Source organism: Lineus longissimus, chromosome 1 (assembly GCF_910592395.1).
Source record: "Lineus longissimus chromosome 1, tnLinLong1.2, whole genome shotgun sequence".
In the NCBI taxonomy this organism is placed as follows: domain Eukaryota; kingdom Metazoa; phylum Nemertea; class Pilidiophora; order Heteronemertea; family Lineidae; genus Lineus; species Lineus longissimus.
Genome location: NC_088308.1, coordinates 13,397,892 through 13,411,542, shown reverse-complemented (window position 1 = coordinate 13,411,542; position 13,651 = coordinate 13,397,892). Strand labels below are relative to the sequence as shown.

The 13,651-nt window shown below is 35.6% G+C and overlaps 1 protein-coding gene across 1 annotated transcript in view; it reads left to right on the top strand.

The window, feature by feature from the left end:
• The window catches only part of LOC135482751 (voltage-dependent T-type calcium channel subunit alpha-1H-like), a 603,345-nt gene that overhangs the window by 462,257 nt on the left and 127,437 nt on the right, over positions 1-13,651 (top strand). Inside the window, exon 18 of the mRNA XM_064763135.1 lies at positions 125-213. Within this exon, the coding sequence (XP_064619205.1) occupies positions 125-213 (89 nt within the window). The remainder of the gene's footprint in view (positions 1-124; positions 214-13,651) is intronic.

The following is a 13,651-nucleotide window of genomic DNA, read 5'->3' as shown; positions in this document are numbered from 1 at the left end:
TTGATAATATTTATCAATATTTACCCATTTCTCACTCAAATGAATTGAGCACCTAATTCAGCTGCATGTGACACAGTGTCAAATTTTACTAATGTGTTATCTTATCACATTTTACCTGTTCCAGACTTGCGCGTGCTCGTGGTGTCCAGAACCAAGTGGATGCTTCTTAACGAGAGTTGAATATTCGATGTATATGTTATCTCCTAATAACATGTAAGTGTGACAAGAGTGTTGTGAAATATAATAAATGTGTGACAGCATGCCAGGATGACATTATGCCAACGTGCACAAACTAGTTAAAAGTCTTGGCAATGTTCTTTTGGATTTAACCCCTTAACTGTTTTAGATGAGTTAATTTGTTACCGCCATTCTCTACACCAGTGTCGTAAACAAGTTAATACGTCCACACCATAATGACATGTTCTCTCTATGTTTTGAACGAGATAAGGCGACGGCCCAGTGATCGTCTGCTTCACTCCTAGTTCGCCTATAGTTGTATAGATGGCAGTACTGGTGCGTCACTGTCACCGACACCTCATTACATCGTCTACCATGTGCCGAAACACAGGTGACATTATTGAGCACAGGTTGACCCCCCACAAAAAAATTAAATAAAATGAAAAAAGACACATAAGACTTTTTGCAACAAATGAATTTTAAAGCGAACTGGAACCGCCGAGCGATTTATGCAACTTTTCGACTTTCACCGCCCGAGAAAGTCGAGTTCAGATTTGTAGCTCCGCCCCCAGTGCCCGAGCATGCGCAGTTCAATTTGTTATTATTGAGAATCATGTGAGTATCACGTGAGTCATACGATTTTTCATTCATGAATTTTCGTAGTAAATTCCATAGTAGTGACGTCACTGAATGATTGACAGCTAGGCGCCATGTTTCATTCATGCCTCGTTCTGATCACCCGATACGCGGGAAATGAAAACGAGGTCATACGAACTGGCTCGGCGGTTCCAGTTCGCTTTAACATAAACGAATTCTCTCCTGCCCCTCCCCCTCCCCACCCAACTCTACCAACCCAAATGGCCCCAGAAAAAAAAATTTAGCTGTCAAAAAATAAAGGAAAATATGTCTCCTCCCATAATAAATTAATGAAGAGTTATTTAAAGCAATGTTTATATTTTCTAACAATTGTTTCCAACAAAAAAGCAATTATGCCTGAAACAATTAAACACTGCAGTCGCATTTCAAAATTTATTCAAACAGTTAAGGGGTTAACCAATTGACTCTGCAGTTTTCTCTCCTTGATTAGGGCTTGTATATAGAGGCATGCCAGAAATTATTCATTCAAATGACCATTGTTTGGAGTGAACTGTTTCTGAACCATGTCTCTGCCATTTCTTGTTTATGGTGTTGAGAAAGTAATTGACACATATATTCTTTGGCTCATCTCGTGAGCCTATGCAATTACCTGGCATCCGTCGTCGTCGTCGTCGTTGTCCACCGGCGGCATTGTTAGCCCAGCACATTTTGTAACCGCTCGAGGTCTGGACTTAAAACTTGGCACACATGTACCCTTGGGTCCTGGGGTCCTGGGGCAATTCACACCAAATTTCGTTCCAAAATTATTCTTGATTTGGCGACCAGGGGGTGTAATGCAAAAACATAAACATGGAATAGGACCAATGATGTTGCTCAGATTTGCATAATATTTTTTCGGTAGGTACTCCTAGCAAGGATACATCACAAATTGTAGAGGTTTTTGATTTGACCTTCTTCTCAAGGTCGCAGAGGTCAAATTCTGCTAAATCACCGAAATGTTTCCTGTTTTGTTTTTAGATGAGCTAGAAGGTTTTAAACTTTAGTGGACATGTATCTAGGGACCTTCCATTCTACCAAAAAAATATCGCCCTATCGGACATCAAATGGCTGCAGCGACCATCTTGAAAATTAAACAAAGTCCTATTACTCCAAAACTAATGATCGGATTTCAACCTAATTTCATCTGATTATGTATCTATGTACTTTAACAATATCCCAAATTTTCAGTCAAATTCAAAGACAAATATGACCGCCAGGCTGCCATCTTGAAAATTCAACTAAGTCCTATTACTCCTAAACTGTTGAACAGATGTCATTAAATTTACATGTGACATGTACACTCTACAATAAACCTGAATCTCATTAAAAATATGGCCGCCAGGTGGCCATCTTGAAAATTCAATAAAGTCTTATTATGCATAAACTAATGATTGGATGTCAACCAATTTTCATGTGACAATGTATCTATTTTACTTGCTACGATTAAGAATGATATTATTCAATGGAATCAAAACTGGTGACTAGCCAAGATATTGAAGCTTAGGCCTCGGTTCACTGGCACCCTAGAAGTTACCCGAGGAACAGAGGGCGAAATAAAAACTTTAAAAAACTCTTCCTCCCCATCCCTGTTTCAAATTTTGGGCGTTTTACAGTGACTCAAAAAAATAATTAACCATCGTATTTTATCAGATCATAACATTGTTCATTAGGGCCGAAAAAAAAGTATGTTTCTGTGCAAAAACGACGGTACTTCGCTTTTTTCCTTCTGAATGGCCTAGTTGGAACATCGGAGGCTTCAGTAAATAATTTAAAACATTTTTTTCCGAATTTTAATTTTTTTTTAGCTCAGCTGACAAAGTCAGCTAAGTGCGTCTGGTAAGTGCGTCTATCCAACCCGTTTCGGTATGGCGACCCGATACCGGCTAAATATGGATTATAACACCTGCTGCACGTGCAGCATTTGCACGAAACTAATCCCGACCGGCTGCATATATGCCTCGTCATTGTAGTTAAAATACGTAATATTTAAAGCCTACAACTTAATTACATTCTGTAATGATTTTCATGCGAGACCGTTCAGGTTTGGAGAATGCAATGATATACTTTTTGTTCATCATACTTCCCAAAAAATCATTGGTTACATGCGACTATCCTGTTTCACATTTTCCGGTAAAACATTTGATACAGCGAAATGTTTAACAGCATCTTGAAAGATGTTTTTACCCATATTTATAGACTTTCTTCTGTACCAGCATAAAAACAATCCAAGTTGAGATCTCGGCACATCCGACATAACAATAACTTTACAATCAGACAATTATAGCTGGTGTAGAACTAGAAATGTCCCTTCTGGAAAATATTCCGGCCCTCCGTCATGTCCATTGCCCTATTGTATTCTAACGGATTATGGCAAATGACTGTCATATGACGGTCAGTGCATAATAGAATCATTTTCTCCCCGGATATTCTTTTCTAAGGACATTTCAATCTTCTACACAGGTGCACGTATTTCTTTCGAAGCGACGAAGCCAAGAAAAATATCTGAATTTGTTGACGAGATTGTTATCATAACTACCAGTAGCCAGCACTGTTCGTATGTTTGATCCAAGCATTTTACCTGCAGAACTCCTGGAGGCTTAGCCAAACTCCTATTACACTGTCTGCTGGTTTATAATTTTTGGCCCCTCCAGCATACATTTGCTGTGTAGATAAGTGATATTCAAAGACATATTTAGTGGCATATACTCATTCCTCATATCGGTCAGTATACTCATTATTACCACAGAAATCCCCTACAAATAATTGACTTCATTCTTAAAATTAAATTTCAAAGTTGATTCGAAAAAAACACATTTTCATGTATTACAGCGCCATTTTTTAATGAATTTTAATTCTTTTGTTAGAAATGTCAGTGTTAAAATCACTTGCTACCATGGTATATAGGGCGATTTATAAAACACAATATAATTTTAGAATTAATTGGGATTTAATTAATTTAAGTCGCATTGTATAAACTTTAAATGACATTTAGCAGAAGCCATATTTAAAACATTAGTATAGTGTAGTGTAGTGTAGTGTAGTGTAGTGTAGTGTAGTGTAGTGTAGTGTAGTGTAGTGTAGTGTAGTGTAGTGTAGTGTAGTGTAGTGTAGTGTAGTGTAGTGTAGTGTAGTGTAGTGTAGTGTAGTGTAGTGTAGTGTAGTGTAGTGTAGTGTAGTGTAGTGTAGTGTAGTGTAGTGTAGTGTAGTGTAGTGTAGTGTAGTGTAGTGTAGTGTAGTGTAGTGTAGTGTAGTGTAGTGTAGTGTAGTGTAGTGTAGTGTAGTGTAGTGTAGTGTAGTGTAGTGTAGTGTAGTGTAGTGTAGTGTAGTGTAGTGTAGTGTAGTGTAGTGTAGTGTAGTGTAGTGTAGTGTAGTGTAGTGTAGTGTAGTGTAGTGTAGTGTAGTGTAGTGTAGTGTAGTGTAGTGTAGTGTAGTGTAGTGTAGTGTAGTGTAGTGTAGTGTAGTGTAGTGTAGTGTAGTGTAGTGTAGTGTAGTGTAGTGTAGTGTAGTGTAGTGTAGTGTAGTGTAGTGTAGTGTAGTGTAGTGTAGTGTAGTGTAGTGTAGTGTAGTGTAGTGTAGTGTAGTGTAGTGTAGTGTAGTGTAGTGTAGTGTAGTGTAGTGTAGTGTAGTGTAGTGTAGTGTAGTGTAGTGTAGTGTAGTGTAGTGTATAGTGTAGTGTAGTGTAGTGTAGTGTAGTGTAGTGTATAGTGTAGTGTAGTGTATAGTGTAGTGTAGTGTAGTGTATAGTATAGTGTAGTGTATAGTGTATAGTATAGTATAGTGTATAGTGTATAGTATAGTATAGTGTATAGTGTATAGTATAGTATAGTGTATAGTGTATAGTATAGTATAGTGTATAGTGTATAGTATAGTATAGTGTATAGTATAGTATAGTGTATAGTGTATAGTATAGTATAGTGTATAGTGTATAGTATAGTATAGTGTATAGTGTATAGTATAGTATAGTGTATAGTGTATAGTATAGTATAGTGTATAGTGTATAGTATAGTATAGTGTATAGTGTATAGTATAGTATAGTGTATAGTGTATAGTATAGTATAGTGTATAGTGTATAGTATAGTATAGTGTATAGTGTATAGTATAGTATAGTGTATAGTATATAGTATAGTATAGTGTATAGTATATAGTATAGTATAGTGTATAGTATATAGTATAGTATAGTGTATAGTATATAGTATAGTATAGTGTATAGTATATAGTATAGTATAGTGTATAGTATATAGTATAGTATAGTGTATAGTATATAGTATAGTATAGTGTATAGTATATAGTATAGTATAGTGTATAGTATATAGTATAGTATAGTGTATAGTATATAGTATAGTATAGTGTATAGTATATAGTATAGTATAGTGTATAGTATATAGTATAGTATAGTGTATAGTATATAGTATAGTATAGTGTATAGTATATAGTATAGTATAGTGTATAGTATATAGTATAGTATAGTGTATAGTATATAGTATAGTATAGTGTATAGTATATAGTATAGTATAGTGTATAGTATATAGTATAGTATAGTGTATAGTATATAGTATAGTATAGTGTATAGTATATAGTATATAGTATAGTGTATAGTATATAGTATATAGTATAGTGTATAGTATATAGTATATAGTATAGTGTATAGTATATAGTATATAGTATAGTGTATAGTATATAGTATATAGTATAGTGTATAGTATATAGTATATAGTATAGTGTATAGTATATACTATATAGTATAGTGTATAGTATATAGTATATAGTATAGTGTATAGTATATAGTATATAGTATAGTGTATAGTATATAGTATATAGTATAGTGTATAGTATATAGTATATAGTATAGTGTATAGTATATAGTATATAGTATAGTGTATAGTATATAGTATATAGTATAGTGTATAGTATATAGTATATAGTATAGTGTATAGTATATAGTATATAGTATAGTGTATAGTATATAGTATATAGTATAGTGTATAGTATATAGTATATAGTATAGTGTATAGTATATAGTATATAGTATAGTGTATAGTATATAGTATATAGTATAGTGTATAGTATATAGTATATAGTATAGTGTATAGTATATAGTATATAGTATAGTGTATAGTATATAGTATATAGTATAGTGTATAGTATATAGTATATAGTATAGTGTATAGTATATAGTATATAGTATAGTATATAGTATATAGTATATAGTATAGTATATAGTATATAGTATATAGTATAGTATATAGTATATAGTATATAGTATAGTATATAGTATATAGTATATAGTATAGTATATAGTATATAGTATATAGTATAGTATATAGTATATAGTATATAGTATAGTATATAGTATATAGTATATAGTATAGTATATAGTATATAGTATATAGTATAGTATATAGTATATAGTATATAGTATAGTATATAGTATATAGTATATAGTATAGTATATAGTATATAGTATATAGTATATAGTATATAGTATAGTATATAGTATAGTATATAGTATATAGTATATAGTATAGTATATAGTATATAGTATATAGTATAGTATATAGTATATAGTATATAGTATAGTATATAGTATATAGTATATAGTATAGTATATAGTATATAGTATATAGTATAGTATATAGTATATAGTATATAGTATAGTATATAGTATATAGTATATAGTATAGTATATAGTATATAGTATAGTGTATAGTATATAGTATATAGTATAGTGTATAGTATATAGTATATAGTATATAGTATAGTATATAGTATATAGTATATAGTATAGTATATAGTATATAGTATAGTGTATAGTATATAGTATATAGTATAGTGTATAGTATATAGTATATAGTATAGTGTATAGTATATAGTATATAGTATAGTGTATAGTATATAGTATATAGTATAGTGTATAGTATATAGTATATAGTATAGTATATAGTATATAGTATATAGTATAGTATATAGTATATAGTATATAGTATAGTATATAGTATATAGTATATAGTATAGTATATAGTATATAGTATATAGTATAGTATATAGTATATAGTATATAGTATAGTATATAGTATATAGTATATAGTATAGTATATAGTATATAGTATATAGTATAGTATATAGTATATAGTATATAGTATAGTATATAGTATATAGTATATAGTATAGTATATAGTATATAGTATATAGTATAGTATATAGTATATAGTATATAGTATATAGTATATAGTATAGTATATAGTATATAGTATATAGTATAGTATATAGTATATAGTATATAGTATATAGTATATAGTATATAGTATATAGTATATAGTATATAGTATATAGTATATAGTATATAGTATATAGTATATAGTATATAGTATATAGTATATAGTATATAGTATATAGTATATAGTATATAGTATATAGTATATAGTATATAGTATATAGTATATAGTATATAGTATATAGTATATAGTATATAGTATATAGTATATAGTATATAGTATAGTATATAGTATATAGTATATAGTATAGTATATAGTATATAGTATAGTATATAGTATATAGTATATAGTATAGTATATAGTATATAGTATATAGTATAGTATATAGTATATAGTATATAGTATAGTATATAGTATATAGTATATAGTATAGTATATAGTATATAGTATATAGTATAGTATATAGTATATAGTATATAGTATAGTATATAGTATATAGTATATAGTATAGTATATAGTATATAGTATATAGTATAGTATATAGTATATAGTATATAGTATAGTATATAGTATATAGTATATAGTATAGTATATAGTATATAGTATATAGTATAGTATAGTATAGTATAGTATTTGCTTTAGCGTTAGCGTTAGCGTTAGCGTTAGCGTTAGCGTTAGCGTTAGCGTTAGCGTTAGCGTTAGCGTTAGCGTTAGCGTTAGCGTTAGCGTTAGCGTTAGCGTTAGCGTTAGCGTTAGCGTTAGCGCTAGCGCTAGCGCTAGCGCTAGCGCTAGCGCTAGCGCTAGCGTTAGCGTTAGCGTTAGCGTTAGCGTTAGCGTTAGCGTTAGCGTTAGCGTTAGCGTTAGCGTTAGCGTTAGCGTTAGCGTTAGCGTTAGCGTTAGCGTTAGCATAGCATTAGCGTTAGTATAGCATTAGTTTTAGCATTAGTATAGTATATAATAATCAATGAATAAATTTCAGCTTGCAGTATTTTTTAACTCTGGAGCATGGTGCTGTAAAATGGATTTGAGTGAAATAAAAAGTAAAAGTAAGATAAAAAGTAAATTTTTTATAATTGACTAGTTTCATACTGCAGAGTGTGGATCGGCTTTAATTTACACAGTTGTGTTGAGCCCAAGATCCAGGCCTTTGTAATTATAATAGGTCGCTTGCTTCATGGGTGGAGTTTATGAACGGAGAGACCATTGATGGCAATGGCCCAACAGTGTATAAGTCAAATATCGGTGCATTGTTGTTAGGACCAGTTCATAAGGATAGGCCGATTGTGGCAGCTGATATCAGACCCATAATGTGTTTCTGCGGAACTCAACCAGGAGATGTGGACCTTTGTGGAGCGTTGTCCAACACGGATTTAGACAATCGGTTGTTGACATATTTTCGGTGTAGTGAAGTGGGTGTCAATGACGTCACTGATGACGTAGGTGGCATAGATGAGAACTTTAAGGCAGCATATAGTGAAAAGATCGAATTTCAGGATGGGAAATACTCGGTGCCTCTACCGTGGAAAGAGGACCATGGGGAATTGTCATCCAATCTACGATTGTGCAGACGTCGTTTGGATCAGATTGTTGAACGTTTGCAGAAAACAGGGTTAATGAACGCTTATTGCAAGGTCATAAAAGAACACATGGATAAATGCTACGTAGAGGAAGTCAAGGGTAATCCCTGGGACGAAGAACATTCACATTACATGCCACATTTTTTTGTGCTCAAAAAACTCGGAAACCACACCTGTTCGCATTGTATTCGCGGCGAATACAGGGCGCGTGAGATTGAATGAATAGAATTCTTGAACTTGAAGGTACACAAATGAAGGAGAAAAACGTCAGTGTTTTGGGACTCGTTTGGAATTCAGTGACTGATCGTCTGGGATTTCCCAAAAAGGGACTGATAAACACTTGCCGTGACGTCACAAAACGTCGCGTATTGTCAGTGGCTGCTTCACATTTTGATCCGTTGGGACTTGTAACTCCGGTGATAATTAGAGCCAGACAGTTCATAGCTCAGCTCTGGCGTCAGAAATATGATTGGGACACTGCTTTACCGATCGAGGAAACTAAAGTGTGGTTTCCGATCTTGAGAGACTTAGAACAGGTTCATGAGATTGAACAACCTCGTTATTACGGCATGGACAAATATCTACCAGTGCAAATACATAGCTTTTCGGATGCGACACCTGCAGCTATTGGGACTGTAGCTTTCATAAAACAGGGGTCAACTGTCACATTGCTTGGCTCCAAGGGCAAGACTGTTGGCCCAAAGTCGAAGATGACCATTCCTCAGTTGGAATTAAGCGCAATGGTACTTGGTGCGAAGTATACTCGTAATTTGATGGCGGTGTTGGAACCTTGTTACCAGCAGGTGGCGGTGCATTTCTGGTCAGACTCAGAAATAGCGCTGCATTGGGTAAACTCTGATAAGACATTGAAACGTACGATTGCCATGAAAGTTGATACAATTCGTAAGTTGAGTGACGTCAGTGATTGGCGACATGTCGCAAGTGGCGATAATCCTGCGGATTTGATATCACGCGGTTGTGACGTTAAGCATTTGATAGCTTCTAGTCTATGGAACTCGGGTCCAGATTGGCTTGCGACCCAGGAACAATGGGACCTGTGGAAGTCTGGATTTAATTCAGAAAAATTGCTTGCCGCTGCTATTGAAATTGACACGTCTGACCCACCTCACATCACAATGGATATAAGTTAAGTGATCGACATCAGTAGATTCAATAATTTCGAGCAACTATTACATGTTACTGTATACGTTCTGAGATTCGCACGCATTAGCTGGGAGACACAACACATAACCGTAGGAGAAATGGAAAAGGCCGAAACTCTTTGGGTGAAAGCAGTTCAATCTTCATATTTTTCTGAGGCCTTGGATTACTTAAATCAGGACAAACCAAGCGGACGTATTCCGTGTATTGTGCAACAGTTGAATGTTGTGTTCGACACAAAAGGTGTTCTTCGTGGCGCGGGGAGATTAGGTAATGCTGTGTCACTAGACAGTAATGCGCGTAAACCTGTGTTGTTACCTCCGAAATGCCACTTTACTAGACTTGTGATCAAAAGAGCGCATGCGCGCGTTCTTCATGCTGGATTAGGTTCAACCGTAGTTGCTGTGCGAAAACGGTATTGGATTACTGCAACGCGGGCAGAGGTTAGGTCAGTGTTGAAATCATGTGTAATCTGTAAACGTGTTACCGGCACTGCGTACCGGTTACCACAGAGCCCTGATCTACCCGAATACCGTATTGATGCGACCAAAGCGTTTAGTAACATTGGTATGGACTTCACGGGACATCTTCTAGTGAAAGATCGCGATGGACATGTGTTCAAAGTTTACGTGTGTTTATTTACATGTTTAGGCACTAGAGGTGTAAACCTTGAACTGGTCAATGATTTGAGCGCCGATTCGTTCATCAAAGCATTCAGAAGGCATTGTGACACTTATGTTGTTCCAGATAGGTGTTTCTCCGACAACGCAACAAATTTCAAGTCAGGAAGTAGTGAAATCGAAAAGTTACTAAGGCGTGTGGCGAGTTCAGAAGTGCAAGAGCATTTTATTGCAAAGCGCATTAGATTTGATTTCATACCGGTACAGTCCCCCTGGTGGGGAGGTTCTTGGGAACGTCTCATAGGCGTAATGAAGTCAGTACTTAGGAAAGTGTTAGGCCGGGCATTGATTAGTTTTGAAGAAATGTACACATTGATCAAAGAGGTTCAGTCCGTCCTAAACAATAGGCTATTGACGTATGCAAGTGGATCAATAGAAGATCCCAAACCTCTGACACCGTCAATGCTATTGTTTGGCTACGAGACTGATGAGTTGCCACATGAGTTGTTTGATGAAACTGACCCTGATTGGTCACAAGTTGGGACTGCTGACTTCATTACGAGGGCAGAACGTAGGCGCGCTCAATTGCACACTCATTTTGTGACAAGGTTCAAGAATGAATACCTAAGCTGCTTACGTGAGAGACACGCTTACCAAGTGCGTAAACATTGTCCAAGTGATGATATCATTAGTGTAGGTGACGTAGTACAGGTTCATGAGGACAATATACCCCGTACACGTTGGAAACTAGGCCTTGTAACTGAGCTATTGTTCGGCTCTGACAGTAGAGTCAGAGCAGCCAAAGTAAAAAGTGGGAATTGTTTTACTAGCAGAGCATTTTCGAAGTTGTATCCGTTAGAAGTCAGATAAGAATCTGTTAGACAAACTGTGTTAAGTGAATTAAAGTCATGTGATGAACCCGGGGAACCTGAGCTAAGATGTAGCAAGCGCCCTTCGGTGGCAGCGACGAGAAGCAAAATTGCAGCGCAGTTGGCCGGGGCGGAAGATGTGTAAACTAGGTTTACAGGCCACCGTAGACAAATTCATTGTAGTGAAATATGACATGCATTTACGGAGTCACGTGGTTTATATGTTCACCCTTATAATAATGTTGTAATAAAGATCACTTCGCATGTGGAGTCACATGAAGCACGTAGTTCCTCTTGCGTTTGTCCCTGTGGGCTCTAACAGGAATCTGGTGTTTTAGTATTGATGTTTACAAAGTCACCTCTAAAAGTACAGGTATGCCTCAAAAATGTAAGAAGTCTGATGTCTGCCTAGTTTGAGGTCTCAACAGAAGTTATGTAAGCCTAGTGATAATGTTCTGAACTGTTGTTAGGGTTCCTGACTCTTTTGCATTTTCTTTGAATGCATCACAGCTTTTTCATGGGTGACATGTATAAAACTGTTACATGAATGTACGTTTTATTCCAAATCTGTAGTCACATTTCCACGGTGTACAAACGAACCTGCTATACTAGCAATGATGTCCCTATACTACACTTCCTACTCAGCTAAATAATCGGCAAGTAGATTAAATATATAATTTCCAACTTTACCGTACGTGATTTTTACACAGTTCTGATGCCATTTCTTTATTATATCTAAGAATATTCCGCAGAAACCTCAAGCAAGTTGTCGTAGCATGGGTTGAGAAATTTTGTAAGATATGATTTTGAGGTACCTCGAACTAAAGTATAAAATGTGACAGTTCTGTAGAATAACATTGCTACTTTGCTAACTTTGCACAAATCATGATGTCAATGCTGTGTACTGTATGTATAAAACTTCGAGGATTTGATAACTCCAAGTTGGCCACTAAATCCTCTCAAAAAAGCTTTTTACATTTTGATATACGGATATACTCAATATTATGCTATGGGCTTTAGATTGGTGCTGTAATTGTATGGGCAATACTACATTGAGTTTTAACACGTCTTTGAGTGATTCCACCGGCCTTTTTGCTGATTGAGTGCTCCAAGAGCGACATAATGCTTTGTAATTAATTCTAAAGAGGAGGGTTATGTCTAATTTTAAGGTTGACTGTCTCCATTACAGTGCCTATTGTGTCAAAAATGAAACCGACGACCCGTAAATCAAGAATCATGGACTATGAAAGGTACTGAAGTACCACCTCGCTGTAAAGAACTCCTTGAGATCCAAGCCTAAAATTCAATTTTTCTTATCAATGCACAAAATGAAAATTCCGTTTACACCTTGCGAAAACCAAAGTTTACCCATGGAGGAAACTTGAGTTCACCATTGGGTAAATCTAGTTGATTAGGGGCTTGGATTATCACTAAAACATCGTAATCAATGAGGCCTGTTGAAAGGTTGGCCAGATTTGCAGGCCTCTGAATGTGCGAACGACCAATCTTTCCCAATCACTACTGCTGCTGAACATTCTGACCCTTCTCCTAACTGCTTGCGCATTGTCCTGCCCATCTAGCCCTTCCAAAAACAGAATGTAAGGAAATGTGGGACTCACATGCCAGCATGACGTCACAACTCTTTGTTCCATGGAATTAAGATATGGGAATAAAAAACTCCCACTCCGAGCTCATGACGATGCTGCCTTGGAGCACTAGGCACTGGGCATCCCCTGACTGCAGGGGGAGGTCTGTGAATTCCCATTACTAAAAATCCCAAAATTTACATACCTACCCCACCGTTTTAAAGTAATAACCCATACCAGTCCTGATTGTAACAAGTACATGTATTACCACCCAGGTTTGCCTTTGTTACAACCAGTCCCTGCCGTTAGGATACAAGACACAAACTGTGAAATTATGCTGAATCAGTACATTTATTGCAACTCTAAGTCCTTACATCCAACCAGTACTCTGGTACAAATCTTTACACTACCTATACAGCTATCAATCACTTGCACAAAACAAATCTGACCCCTGCACAACTAGTCGTAGTGTAGGGGAATTCCATCTGCTCCCAATTATTATGCGGTCTGCGCCAATATCACGAGTTACAGATTACATTTAAGCAAATCAGAGTCATCAAAATACTCTGCCTCGATATTGGACCACACAATATCGGATGACGGAGTGGTGAGCACCATCGATGCTACTGCGGCTTGCCCAAGCTTTCCCTCCCGGGAATTATGGCCTGCTCGAGAGGCCAAAGTCTATCCAACATGGTTCATCATCAACTGCTGATGATTCTGGGCCCTGAAAACTCCCGAAGATTTTGGGACTAGAGACCTGAGAGAAATCGCACAAGGTCCCCTTAAGCTGTGAGGAGTTTCCCCTTCATA